General features: G+C 31.9%; 1 protein-coding gene across 1 annotated transcript; it reads right to left on the minus strand.

The window, feature by feature from the left end:
* Positions 1 to 2,494: 2,494 nt before the first annotated feature.
* Positions 2,495 to 9,486, minus strand: LOC112682682 (bleomycin hydrolase-like). The gene is made up of 9 exons (XM_025553364.1): positions 9,204 to 9,486; positions 6,851 to 7,014; positions 6,621 to 6,773; positions 6,204 to 6,296; positions 5,740 to 5,877; positions 4,403 to 4,651; positions 3,641 to 3,870; positions 3,287 to 3,407; positions 2,495 to 2,713 (listed from the first exon to the last, which is right to left on the minus strand). Exons 1-9 carry the CDS (start codon positions 9,484 to 9,486, stop codon positions 2,495 to 2,497), a joined length of 1,650 nt encoding a protein of 549 aa, XP_025409149.1.
* Positions 9,487 to 16,242: the final 6,756 nt, after the last annotated feature.

Consider the following 16,242-nt stretch of genomic DNA (forward strand, 5'->3'; position numbering starts at 1 on the left):
ATATCAAGTAAATAAATATATATATATATATATATAAAAAAAAAAAACAAAACAAAACAGAATAAAAAAATAACAAACTGTCGGCGGCGAGCTGTACACGGATGGTTAGACGCATTGTCGTGGTTTATTGATAAACGCGTTACACGGTATACCTATACAGAAGTGAAAGAACTGCAGCGGGAGCTCGATCGTAATCGCCAGCCGCGTGTATTTTCTTCTTGTCACTATATTACGACCCCCGCGGATCACGTTGATTCCCAAAATATTGCCCGTTGCATATAACAGTAATATTGCATTTTTAATGTCCGCGTTAAGCTGAATTATCGTTTTATTTTTTTCGTTTTTTTCTACAAATATTTTTACCGTTTACCCGTCGGTAGAATATAAAATATGTTTCAACGATCCTGAGGAAATAAAAAAACGATTCCGAGAGAGTGCGGGAAATTAAAAGGGAAAGGCTTGTGAAAATGTTTATTTAATATTAATACGACTTACGACGATAAAATAAAAAATAAAAAAATTGTAATTTTTATCTGCCTGAAAAAAAATAATATTGTTGATTAAACGAGTATACGACATTCGTGGATAGGGAAATTAATACTATTTGTTTCTGTTCCATTCAAATGGACATTCGATGTTGTTAATTTGTTTTATTGATCAATAAATACAGTTGTGTACAACCTATTGTATTTGATATCTTACACAAAAACTAATAATCACTTAAATAATATATATAAAAGATCCGAATTAAGATGAGTTTGTATTATGATTTATGCTTAATTTCTTACTATTTTTTACGAGAAGTATCGATGACATGATAAAATAAACAATGAATTAAATTGTTGTTTAGTTTTATTACTTGTATTATGTACACTTATATTTATTTATATTAAAATTGTATCGCCACCTATTTACATTATTAAGTGAAATAAACATTATCATAGTGAGTCAGGTCTTACAAAAGAAAAAAGACTTACCGGTATTTTTATCTTTATTATTTTTCAGTCGGCTACATCTGCTCCTGATTTTCGTTGTTCATTTTTAAGCAAATTTTGCTTGCTCGTTTATGAAAAATGTCCCAGGATCAATGACTAACGTTAACATGATGTATTTTCTCGGTTATTTTTTTAAATACATACATATTATATTGTATTTTTCTGGCTAATAAGAAATAAGTTTATAAACAAATATGTTTTTGTTAAACATGTTAACATAAGATTGTGATCACAGCCATGATAATATTTATGAATGGTCTCCGTGGATTAAAGATAGTATACAACATTAAAGAAACAACATTTTGTATTTTATATAATTTTGAGTGAATGAAATACGGTACCAGGAACTGTTTATCGACTTCAAATTGATCTAATATACGTCATGTAATATGTTCAAAATGGTTTTAAATAATAAACAATGTTAAGGCTCACTATTATTCTTAAGCTCGTAAAACGCTGTATAGGGTTGTGCACATGTGTACCCACGGTGTTGGAATATCTCGGCTTAATAATATCTTAATTAAAATACAATGAGAAAGAGAGAGAGAGAGAGATAGAGAGAGAGAGAGTGGACGAGAGAAACGGTGCGAGAGAGAGAAAAACGACCCGGAGGGGCGATAATAAAACATAATTGAGGGTGCTGGTGATTCATTTGATCTGTACAGTACTCTTTTTATATTATATACACACACATATAACCACACATGCATGCGCGCACATTTGGCCTTATTAACGGTGTCGTTCACGCGGCCTCTAGTTTTCACGGTCCCTAGAATAAAAAATAAAAATTTCAATTGGTCTGGTTGACCATTTATTTTAATCATGCCTGTTTGTATCTGGTATAATGCGTATGCACGGTGCTGTTCAACACGACTGATATTGTTTATTTGATGGAGTTTTAATTTTTATTTCACAGAAATTATGTGCGTCGTGTACTCGAAAAATTATAAGTCAATTACGTATGCATATGTTGATAGGTAAATTGCGTGTGTACGTATAGTGTGTTTAAATTAATTTAAATTAATCATTATTATGATTAACACTTGCTTTTGTTCTAAGGTGACGTGTATTTTGGTTCTATGTAAATTGTGAAATCAGTAGGATTTAAAGAACTTCTCATCAGGTTTATTAAAAAAAAAAAAAAAACAAATTGAGTGTTTTCGAAACCGAAAGCAATAGAGCACACGCACTTTTGTTACAAAAATAAAAAAAAAATTTTTTTTATCGACTTAAACTAGTATACTCGTAGATACCGAAATAAAATTTATTACGATAAATCTACTTAATAATAATAATTTCTCATTAAAGTTCTACCAGTTTCGTTTTCAATAATTTTAGTTTAAAGCATGATTCATAAACATAAAAAAACGATTTGACAATCTGTAAAAATAATAGGAAATTCGAACAATCAATGTCCATAGAAAGTATTGTTGGAACGACAACGCTATTAAACATTGATCGAATTTTCTTCGTTTTCTTCGTTCGTTACGACGTCGATATTATTTCACGAACAAAATGGTCCCGAGCTGATCCCAAACAGGCAACTTTATCATTTCCTGATCAAATACGTCCATCACATGTTTCGGCAGTAATTTCTTGTCAACGACCACTTCGAACACGTATTCTTTAAACCACTCGGTGGTCATCATTATGTGTCCGCGTATGTGCATGTTAGGGCCCCAAGAGTTTTCTACGCGCCATCTAGTAATTTCATCGTTCTGAAACAGAATCAATTAAATTTTATACAATATTAAACATAACAGTGTTCGATCTAAAAACTAATAATCTTGACCTGACGTAAATTTATATAAATTTATATTTATTATATTTTTTATGTATTTTTTTTTTTCTTATGAGGAAAAATTCTAGAAGTCGACTGGTTACCTAACATAATCAATACTGACCAAATAGATAATTTCTGAACATTATCAGTAGTAAAATAAAACTATTTGACACGATACGGAAATTACTGATACAGAGTTACACACACATTTATGACTTATTCAATGTTCGTCGTTTGGTTAATTGCAGAAAATTATATTTAGTATCGTAATGAGACCATTGAATCGCGAGAAAATCTAAATATCTACTGTATAAATTACTCGTAAATAGGTATTTTATCAAATTTCCCAAAACATTATATTGCATTTAGTTTTGAACAAAATACTAAACTTTACCATCCCTGCTTTGCATAGCATCTAAATCGTTAATATATTTCGTTCCGATAGTCTTCAACACAAAAATAAATACTATTTTATCGAAATCGAGTTTAAAAAAATAAAACACTTTACTTCAGAATGAAATCCAGTCAATACCATCGCGTGTGTTGGACTCGAATCGTGATACAACATTCGTTCGCTTTTGGTCATTGTAACCGACGTATCGGTGCCGAACATCGATTCTAAATCATGTCTAGATACAACGAAAAATAAACAGTTGAACTTTGCTTTTATGTTATAGACAACGACGTGTGTCACATTTAATCTGCGAAACTGTTATTAAACTGTACGTTTAATTTTATGGCAAATAAAGGTCGCGTCTTTTTAATTTTTTTTTCTTAGGTTCTGGTACGAAATATGGGGAATCAAAAGTCGGGATTAAACACACCGTTCGTGCATATATGATTGCGTTTACTGACAACGTACATTTTTAAATCTTCAATGCCGAGCTCGGATGAAAACTTTTGGTTTACTTCACAACTGTACCAGACCGGTTCGTTAAGCTTGGAAATGGAATTTTTACAAGCTTCCAACAAAACCTCGATCGGCTGATTGTTGTACACCACTTTGGATCCTTCGATAACGTTTCCGATCAAGTCCAACGTGTAGAGTTGGCCGAATCGGTTGTTTGCTCGGGGATCCGATACCAAAGAAACCTAAAACGTGTAATGACTAGGGTTAGGATGACATTGACTTTTCACATTTTCTTTTCTGATTGTACACTGTTTTCAATAGATTCGTTTTTTTATGTTTATAAACGACGAGAGGCCTTTTTTTTCGCGTATTATTGTGTAATTGAAGGTTTTTAGGATGTAATAATTGTTGGGAAAAAAATAACCAGATGGAGATCTTGCGCCCGTTACTAGTAGTAAAACTATAATTTTTAAACTACATACATGTAAAAAGTGAACTGAACAAAATAATATGTTGGAACACACGTGTACTGCAAATCAGTATTTCGTTTAAAAATATGGTTGTCAAAATGTAATTATAATAAATCTACAAATTATATAATAGGTACAACAGAACAAATCGATTGTTAAGTCTTATATAATGCGTATTTTATAAGGATATAAATAAAAATCTTATCTTTTACTTATGGAAGCCCCCCCTCCTCCCATATCTGTTCCTGAATTCGTAACTATTACGTTCTTCGTTCGGTTCGATACCGAAATAATGTCATCGCACCTTATTTTCGAGGTCGTAAGTAGGCCGGACTACTGACTCGTAGAACTGCAGCGGTGTAATCTTTTGATAAGAGCACTGTTGGTTTTTACTACTGCGATAGTACCAATTGAATGTCGGTTTCGGAATGTCCAAGCAGATGCCAACGATCCGGTACACGATGATCATGTCTTTTTCGATTTCGTCTTTGATCTGTTTGTTCGACGCGCCTCTGATAACCATATCGTGTAAGACAATAGCGAACTCCCGGAGCTAATAGCACGACGTAAACGCAACATTTTAATATCATATGAACTTTGTATATTTTCGATATGGCGCCACAAATTACGTTAAATTCGATTTAATGTAATCACCTATACAACGAAACCAATAGTTGGTTGACGCAGATAGCGCATGATATATCCTAACGGTTATTTTTTCGCGAGTAGTCCACTAAGCTGTAGTAAAAGTCCAGTGAAGATTTGATAGAACACGGTATTATCATACGCTGGTGATATTTCTTACGTAAATAACAAATCGATTAGTCGGTAAAAAATAATATTGCGAACCGGTGTACTGTTTATCTAATGCATTTCTGCGAAGGTGTATATCATATAAAATATCAATGTAAAATACTTGAATGATATTAGATTTAAAAAACAAATAAAAAATAAATAATTATTTGAATTTATTAAGTGGTGTGTCGATATTCGATTATTTTCGATAATACTACTGGTACATATTTGAGTACAAAATTTGAACGCGTAATAAAATACGTATTATGATATTACATATTACAAGAAAAAAAAATCTCAATCAACTAAGGAATTAAGTTACGTTACGAATAGGAAAAAATATAATTTTTGTTCCTTGTTGATTACTGTCGGTTATATTATTGGTTCCCAATTATCGATTAATCACTATTGATTTTCCCACTTCAAACAGTGTAGAGAACGAATTCATAGCCCTATTAAAATTAATTATCTTATTATATTATCATAAATCGTCGTCGTCTATATCGTACTACTATTAATCTTCCGCATTTTTTCATCGCACATACACTTTAAATTATAATTGGTTATCATATATAACCAGTGGCGTATACATAACTTTTGTATACCTCCTCCCCCCATCACCAATAAATTCCCTCGATCATTTGCAAACAAATAATTATTTTTATTTTATCATTATTTTTTTTTTATGTTTCTAACCTTTTCGTACTAAGAACATTAAAACATAACATTTAAAAATGACCTAGGGGGATCTGACCCTCACATCACCCCTTGTATACGCCACTGCATGTAACAGTACGTATAATTAATATTAAATAGGTATTAGATATTATTTTCTTGTATACTTGCTTTACTATTTAAAATGTCGTTGAGTTCTCTACTATCTTCACTACTATAACATTCTGGGAAATGTGACTTTGGCATGAGCCCATACTTTTTAATAATATTTACTGCCATAGTCCAATAACCACCATCTTCGATAGGGTTCTTAAAAAACAAAAAAAAAAAAAATTTCTTTAACTTTATGAGAACGAGAAGATATAATATATTGTATTTTACCTTTAATTTTTTAACAACGGTTATCAAACAATTCATATAATTTTTTAATGTTAACTATAATAATTATTAATAAATAAATAGTAAGATTTTCATAAAAAAAAAATAATAAAACACTTATTTAGTGTAGTTTCTATAAAAATAAAAAATCTTATCGTTTATCATTTGAATTAATATATGAACAAAGTCAAATTCGATAGAATTATGTTAATAATTCGAGTTTTGTAATTAATACTGAACTGATTTTTTACACTTACTTTTAGTAGACTTGTGACTATTCTTGAACTTAAAGTCAATCCATTTTTAGTCACCAATACTATCGTGTTTAAAAAATGATTGCTTCGCTCGATCTAATAAATATAATAAACTTTTCCTTAGCTTTCAGTTTTATTAACAAATTAATTAAATCGAAAATACCTATTTTTGAAATTCAAAAAACAAATTTATATCAACACAATGGTATCGACTTATTTTAAACACGACCGTATACTTAGTATACCTACTCATGTTATTTTAAAGTAAAATAAAAAAAACAAACCCTATTATTAATGGATGAAAATTTTGTATATTCTTATACAATTTTATAATGAAAAATAAACGTCTTTTTACTACTTTTATTTACAGTTAGTTTTCAGTGCGTATTGTATATCACTGTTATGAACAAAAGTACAAACCTTATCCCAGAAAAACACGTAAGCTTGGCTGAATTCAAATTGTTTAATACCATATGTTTTCATGAACGACACACGTATTACGTTTAAACAGGCGAAAATCCAACAACGGCCGGAATTCTTTTGACTGCTTATCGGAACACCACTACCCTCGATCTGTTTCAAGCAGACGATATGCATGTCACATTAGTGCGTTTAATTAAATCATCACGTTTGCTCAGCCATCCGATTACCTTCGTGCAAAAATAATGATGATCTTGTCGTTCTTGAACAATTTGTCTCGACAGTGACATTTTGAAAGGGTCGTACATCGTACATATGTTTTGCGCTAACAAGTTCGATGGGTTTGAACGAAAATTTTGTTCGAACATTGACAGCATTTCTTTTGTAATGATATCTTTGAATTTATGCGAATTATAAAATCACACAATAAGATTATATTTATGACTATATTTAAATATTGGTCATTGATATTTTTATTTAAATATATATACTTTTATATTGTATATAATTATAAAAAAATAATCAACGTACAATATTTTGAATTTTTATCTAAACTTTGATGATTCTTATGTTGATTTTGTGCCCATTATACATTTTTAAAATCTCGATTAAAAATATGTATTTGAAAAGAACATACATATTACGTGTATTGTGTTATCTACACTCAAATGTTGATAAATGTAGTAGCTTGTTGCATCATAATTGTAGATACAGTGTATACCATATTACCGATAAGTTGATAGTTATTTTTGAAGCATATTCTACAACCGATGTGTGTACCATATTATGCTTACTCGGTTTTTAGCATTATGTACAATGTGTAGGAAATGTTAGAAATGTCTGTAATGCCATTTAACATTTTGTATAATACGTGGGCATTATGCCTAATGAAAGATATTATCCTTATTGACGGTAACATAGATATCACAGTTTATATTTAATGTAACGTATTACGTACAGCAGTGTAACAGTCGAGAATTTGTACAAAAAAAAATAATAAATAGTCACAAACAAGTACGAGGTAAATAACGTCGAATCTATGAATTGTACCAGCGGAAAATGTCACGTCGTCTATGCGAATGGAATGTCAATGAAGTACTAAATCTCATTAGACGATTCATCAAAATAGTCATTCGCCCTCCGTTTATAAACGTTTAATATGTATATCACTGATAAATGTGGGTTCCTGTTACAACTATTTTGTTTTTTTATTTTTTATTTATTTTTTTACCCAAAAATGTCTATATAGGTACAGTTACAATAATACAACAGGGAGTCCAATTGATCCGAAGTGATAACAATAATTATTTGTTGGAAAAAAAACGAAACAGTGATTACCGTTGGCCAAGTTTCTTGGGCGCAGTATAACAGGGATCAGGGACGTCATTTGGGGGGGGGGGCAGGAGTATGCATTTGCCCGGCCCTAGATTTTAAAGTAGCCAAATGGGCCGGTGGCCGGGTCTAAGCGGGCCGGGTTTTCTATAATAATCAATATAATCTTAAATCTACTGACTATTCTAGAATATACTACATAATATAAAAATAGAAATTTGTGGTATATCATAATAATATATTAATTAATACGTTATTATTATTATTATTATTATTTATTATTCTATTCTATGGAACTATATTCGTTATCTCAACGATAAAGTAAGTTTAAAAAACCACGATAAAAAGATCAGCTATTGACGTCGTGGACCGTGGTAACCAGTATAATGTAATGAACTATGACAGAGATATGACTGATAAGAGCATAGCACTGTAAATGTTCGTTATCAATAACAATTTTTAAAATGACCAACGAATGTTGAATTTTTCATTTTGAATTTGATTTGACTTAGTGTGTACTGTGTACTGTGTACAAAATAAAAATTTGGCTAGCTAGCAAGCGGAGCGAGCGCCTTTTTTTTTATATACAATTAAAAGTGTTAATTATAGGGCCAGTCATTATTATACCCTACCCTATCAAATATTGAAATGACGCCCCTGACAGGGATAGACCCACAGTTAGAGAACCAAGCTTACTCCAAGAGGCCACTTATTAGGGCTGAAGCTGGAATATAAATGTATACCATGTAACGAAAAAACAATATGATCATATATGTCATATAAGGTTATTTATAATTATCATTGAAAACATTAGCATTTGTTTTATTTTTATTTGTTTTATTTTATGGAGTCTTGCATGGGTATTCGGAATAGAGATGCTATACTGTATTACTTAATAACAACTGTATTATTTGTACACAAATAAATCAGTGACATGATTTAGGGTGGGAGATTATTAAGCATTCGCTACAGTCTGGAATTAACATCAACCTATATTCGACACACTTGAACATTTTAAAAAGTCTTTAAGAGTCCAATTTTAACAACAAATATTAACCTGTGGGTCAGCTTACCTCCCGAAACCCCTCTAGATCCACCTCTGACCACTACGATAGAGATTTACTTTGAAATGAACTTATTGAAATTATTATTGATTTCAATGGCATTGTGGTCATGTTCCACAAAATGTAGTAGTGGTGATGGTGGTGGTATAACGCGGTAAGTTCGAAGCACACGGGTAGAGGTACTCACTGAAAACCGCCGTGGTGTAACTGACCGCGCCATACACCGTCTCCGCGTTCAGCCCGTCCGGATTGACGACGATAACTTTCCTTGTGTACAACAGATACTCTATAACGTGCGTTAGCAAGTCGACGTATTTTCGCCTGCGGAAGTAGGTGCGGCCGAAATGCAAGCACAATATTCGTTTGAGCTGCGCCAAAGTGACGGTTCGGTTCCTTTCGACTCGATTTAGCACGATCTCCTTGATCCGGTCGAAATGTTGCGAACCGTTAACTCGCGATTCGCGAGCCATCGTACAGGAACTCGTTTATCGCGCACCAACGACGGCCACGGATTTCTCGGTGGCGAAGCACGAGCACGGACGAAAGTTTAACACCGAGATCGCAGAAACAACAGGGGTAATAAGGAGTAGGTATTTGGAATTGCGTAAAAAAATAATTTTCTGTTCTCGTTCACTAATAAATATACATAAATTTGTGCTGTTGTTAAGACGAGGAAATCGATGTCATGGATACTTCTTCGTGCGCAAGACGTTTTACGGCGGAACGTACGTTGGTGCGTTTTTTTCGGCATACTTCCCGAATGGTAGCCGTGTGCGGTTGACTTTGACTTTTATTTTTCCTTCGAAAGTGATCAGTCGATGGTGGGCAATGGCTAACGGATAATTCAATCATTTAATCATGCGATACATATTATACGTGCGCATTACTCGAGCAGTTTGAACTTCAAACAGAAATAAATAATAATTATTATACTGTATAATATTTCACTAATAATTCGTTATAATTTTATTACAATACAAAACAAAGTGTAAAATATGTAGTAACCAGTAGTAAAATTATGATAAATTATTAGTGAAACATTATGTGCATGGTATTTTACATAATCGCCTTAATTACCTCCATCAACTCGAATTTATTTAAGGTGGTTCCAGTCAGCAAAAAAAAAAAATCGTTTTTAGACTCTTCGTAGTGACAAAATTGCTAGACTTTGGATTATCCGATTTTAATGCTGTAAAAATTATAAGATTTCTGGACATTTCCTCTAAAGAGCACTTTCTTAAAGTTTGAACCGATGATACTATTACAATATTATACAAATTTTCGTTTTCACAACATTTTTGTTCAATCATATTGAAGAAATACGTATTTCTAAAAAATTCCTCGGTGTTAATAAATGTTAGGATTTTTACAGAATTAAAATTAAAATTTAAAAAAAAAGTCCATCATAAACCACAGTTATTTATTAATTGATATGATCTTGACTTATTATTTTTCGTTTTTTGTGAGTGATACTTATCATTTATTTTTGTTTTTAATTTCTACAATATTTATTTAAAAACGAGTGAAACAAAACATTGGCATCTGGGTACATTTATTATTATAACCTTTACATAATATTTATTATTACTATCCATAATAATATATGTACTTATACAAAGTAAATTGTTTTAAATATTTAAAAAAATATGAATAAAATTACACAGTATCATAATATAGAAATCGTAATTTTTTATGTAGTTGTATTGACATACTAAATCGTAGTAATAAAATATAATCAGATGATTAACTTATCATGTGTTCACTTTATAACAGTAAGAGTAATACTAATAATTATACTATTATGTACATACAAGTGTATAATAAATCGTTAGTATACCATAAAACAATAAATAATAATTTAGTATTAACGAAATATTATCAATAAAATTGAAAATAGTATACAAAATTAATTTTGAATACAGGTACGGCTCGTGACGTATGGCGTTTAGATAATGGTATGTAGCGCACGCAGAGGTGGAACTAGGAATTTTTACGCCTGGGGAAAATATTAAAATTACGCCCTATCATAGACCAATAATCAAATATTATTCCGGAGAATTTGTTTCTAATAATTAATATACAATCATACTTTTTGAGTTTTAACCTAATATCAGTATTTAACAAAGTTAAAAATATCAAATTAGTTGTTAATAATTAAAAATTACACCCTCTACGCCTGGGGATGAATCTATGTCTTCTACCCCCTAGTTGCCCCTCTGAGTGTACGCACACCAATGTTCGTTTATACTCGCACACATCGACACGACCCGAATGCACCTGCTACATAATTTGCCTGATTCCTACTCCTTAGAAAATGACCAACTGGAACCTTTTTATCCTTTTCTCGTTATGTAGTAACATCAAATCCGTTATTCGAAGATGAATTTGCATACGAATTACTAACAAAGGTGGTGGTTCTTAAAAGTATTCTGTTGAACGGAAAATTTCGTCAAACGGAAGTTCGCTGCAGCAACGTTGCGCATAGATGCTCGTTCGGCGCGGACCGGACTTGATAATTATTATTATCATAACGAAGGACTACCTATGATACCATTGCATATGCGCGCATATGTGAACGACGGACCACATTCGCCGTTGTGGGGGGGCCCAATAATTGTTATTTCCTTTTTTTTTCCGATACGCACAGATTGAATCGATAATTCTAAACGACGCATGGGCACCTCTTTCTACGGACAATAATTTATACTTACAACTGTATCATCCGGTGAACACGTGCAAGAGCCTACCATGCAGTGTTCGTAAACCGTGTTGTGCGATCTAACCGCATATACCGCGGTCTGACAGGGGGTGTGACCATACCATACTTGACGTTCACTTTTCCACAAACCCACCAACGTCGCCCGATCGTTAATTAATATATATTTATATACATATACACGCATTTAAGTATAATTATTCATGTACAAGGCACGTATTTATTACAGACGGCGTCGAATAGGAAATTGATATTTAAAAAACACCTAAATAATGTACGGAAGGGGAGGGGAGCACGAAAGTCGTCGCGAAGACTGCATAACAATGTTGTTGTATATTATTAATAATAATGTATAATTTATTATTATAATGTACAGTTACTACTGACAAAAAAATGCCGAGCGTTTAACTCAATAGATCATTACGAATGGATCGGATAACAGACGAACCATTATCATTGTTATCGCGTCATGTTATTACATATTTTAGGTATGCTGTTTCACACGTTAATTCCATCGGAGATTTTAATTTTACTTGTTTATTTATACACGTTTAACGTTAAGCGATAGATTTTCGTGTAATTTTTTTTAAAAAAATATTTTTCCGTCGTATTTGGATCGCGAGTTTTTGCATTACGAAACACGGAACAGCAGTTTAGCGTGTCAACATTTTCGCGAGATAATATGTTCATTTCGTTTGAAGTTCGCATAGTATTTAGCCATTCAGTTTGTATCGAGTTAGTCGCAACGCCAACGAATACCTAATGCATAAATAATATTATATTAGGAATCGCAACATCACTCCCAACTGTTGGTTAACAGTTTAATTGTTTTCTATTAACGTAACGATGTGAACGAACGATGGGACTGCGTTTGCCGCACGGAAAAACAACAAACCTGTTCGATTCGATTGAAAATAAGGTAACGATTTAAAATGCTAACATAATCTCTATCGATAAAAATCCATTCGTGGTACCTGGATCTATTTAATTGCATCGCGAAAAACGCTGGAAACTATGAACAATGTTTTCCCGCGGTGAACCGCAACCCGTTGCATACACGAGTAATACGTAGTTCACAAATGAAACCAAGCTATGCATTTTAGTTGTCACGCTGCAAATACAATATTATTGTGCGGTTTTGTATTGTCTTATGTGGCACCACACATGTGTGCATTGTTATGTTTTTTTTAATAACTACGATTCCTCCGCATTTAGTGCTGTACAAAACGAGTATCAACACGCTCGTTAAATTACGACCGTCGAACCGAGTGGAGGCAACAATTTAACGATAGCACGGTTTGAAAGATGACCGCAGACAATAATAAGATCTGTCATACTTCAGGAGATTTACCGTTTTGCAGCTGCAACTTATATTGAATTTCACCCATATCGATGATGTCCAAATGTAATACATTAAGAAATAATAGATTTTTAACAAACTTATTATTATTTTTTATTTTTTTATATCAATTGCCTATTTGTTTAGTTTGCTTTAAAGCCTAATTATTTATGAAGTGTTTGTTATATGGGCAACAATTATTCCGTTCTTAATTTAAGTCTTAAACTCTTAGCTTATCGAGTATAATTTGTATATAGTGCTGTAATAATTTACGGTAAGACCATACGGTTTTAATTTAAGACAAATTCCCGGTTCGTATCAGTATCGACATACCTAATATGTTTATCAACAGTTTACGTAATATTATAATTCGTAAGATTATGTTGAAAATATTTTCATCAAATAGAAAATTTATTATTTTATCGAATTTGTTTAAATTTGAAATCGCATAATGCAGTGGTGTACTAGTTCAAGACGAATATTTCCGCGGTCCTACATCTACTCGTTTATCGTTGAACATTTCAACGGGATATCTATTGTATCTATTGTACACGCGGTTTAAATAAGCCATAAGTAGGCCTAATCCACGAACGGAAGTTTAAACGAACGTTATACTGCATAATTGTTTGAAATTTTTACACGACTTACACGATTGTTAACACTATATTTATATGATTTATCATATCGCTCAGATTTATGCTAAAGTTTTGTGGGACGTCACACTCGTCATACGTTCGATTATTATTAATTGAGTGACGACGAAAAAATAAAATCAGTCTTGTCGAAAACCAGTGTATCGTAAATGTTGTCGGTTTTTCTTCTTTCTTCTCATCAATTTTTTTTTTTTTTTGCAATTATTTATATAACTAAAAGGTATTTCATAAAATTACTTTTATAACGCTCCAACAAAACAACATTTTCTATCAAAAATCTCCTATGGTTGTAATGTCGTGGAAATCCTCCTGGTCGAAATAATACACAAATACAAAAAATGCAAAAGTAAAATACACATCACGGTAAGACCAACAATAGCTTTTTCGTTTAACTCCAAAACCATCAAAGACTTTTCACATAAGGTATATCTGAACTTTCGTTAAGCTTAAGCCTTCACTGAAACTAATGTGAAGAAGATTAGTGAAGTCCAACGGTTTATTAAAGGGTTACATCGAAGTAAGATCAATGAACTTGAATAGTATAGTATAGTATGTTCTCGAAAATAATTCTATATCGGACGTCATCAAAAGTGATTACAATTTGTTTTATTTTAGCATTTCTATTGTCGCTTAGCTAAACCGTGTGACTTCATTACCCCGTCTTTTTAATGTTTTTCATTTTTTTCTCTAAGTAGATAAACCGAAATAAATGAAACTCAACACAAAGGTTTGACTGAAGTGGCAAACGCTCAGAATTTGAGTAGCGTTTTAAATGATAGGGGACATGTTACACGCACGGCAGGGGTTCGAACAATCGATAAACATATAGTAAACCCTTCATACAATTGTCTTTGGGCTCTTGTTATGTATTTTTAGCCATCCGCAATAAATTAACACATAACGAGTAACATATAGAATAAACAGCCTTGCGGATGCTTTGTGGTGTAATAGTTTACTAAACGTGCGTATAATGATTATTACATTGTTCCTATGTTCAAAACGATTCTTACTTTCAGAGAATACATTTTTTTTTTTTTTTAACTACCTATTTGATATAATTGATATTATTCTAAGAGTATATATACTTTATATGCATACATATACATAAATATACACACACATAACATGTGCGAATTAAAGTTCTGATTCTCATGCAAAGTCCTACATAAAATCACTCAATTGACATTAGGCTGACAATAGGAAAAAAACGGAGAGACACGAAGTCTTAGACAATTTTTTGATACAATTATATATAATAAATACTAGGTCAGCGGTGTGGCTATGATATTTAAGGGACCGTGTCGGAGCCGCAATTTATTTAATGAGTATTTGAGGGTACAACTGAGAACAAAGACAACCAGAATCTTATATTCATTGTTTGCCAGTCGAATGTTTATGGTAATTATACAGTAGTTAAATTTTAACCCGTTACTATATTTATAAGTTTTTATTTAAGCTTGCCAATCGCCAAATACACTAAAACATTTTTTTTCATAATATACATTTAATCAAAAATTAAAATCCTCATAAACACTTGTAAGTTGAATGCACAGCTTATAATTTTAATATAGTATTACATATATAGGGTATGTACTTTGAAAACTTTTTCTACTTATACTTTTTATTCAAACTGTTTCTAGAAATTTTGCATAATATCATATAGTTCATACGACAGTGATCATTTTTTGAATAATAAAAAAATACACTTCAAAAAGAACATTTATAATATGTGCATTTAAAATGTTTTCGAAAGGAATTCTTATAAGTACTAAAGGAGATGTATGTAATGACTAATGTCTATGTCGTTTTTATGAAATATTTTTAATAGATTTTTAACGAATATTTTTATAAACGTATTACGACAAAAGTCTGGGATTTTAATGAAAACTGATTTAGTGACAAGACACTTGCCGAGAAAACGAAATTAACGATGTAAAATGATTACGATTTTTTTAATCTATGACGTGAATAATTATCGGGTATGTCGACATTGTAGCATTGTTCGGTATGATACATTTAATTGATAAATAAACGAAAGCTACTAATCGGGAAGTATACCTATACCCGACTGAACTGTACACTCGAGCGGGACGCGGTACGCGCGTATTCGACACAACTATTAAACAGGACACAGTGTGTGACATGCAATGTGATATAATGTAAATGTATAATTGTATATAATATGTTATTATACATAACGCCATAATAAAACACCTCGTCTCAAATTTATGGACAGTTTACAGCGTAGTGTGGTTATTTATTACCATTTTTACAATAGTTTATATCAGTCATTAACGCGTTCATTAGAGAACAATAATTAAACACAAAGACGAGAATGTTTGAATGGAAAAGGAGAAAAAATAAATATTTAAAAAACCCAACTCATAACATCATAATGTCTCGTGCTCTATAATCTTGTACGTGCTAAATTAAAATACAATGGCTCAACAGAAATAAATTCACGTGCGCACCACACACACACACACACACACACACACACACACACACACACACACAC

The sequence above is a fragment of the Sipha flava genome, unplaced genomic scaffold (genome assembly GCF_003268045.1).
Source record: "Sipha flava isolate LNK unplaced genomic scaffold, YSA_version1 103_pilon_pilon, whole genome shotgun sequence".
Lineage (NCBI taxonomy): Eukaryota > Metazoa > Arthropoda > Insecta > Hemiptera > Aphididae > Sipha > Sipha flava.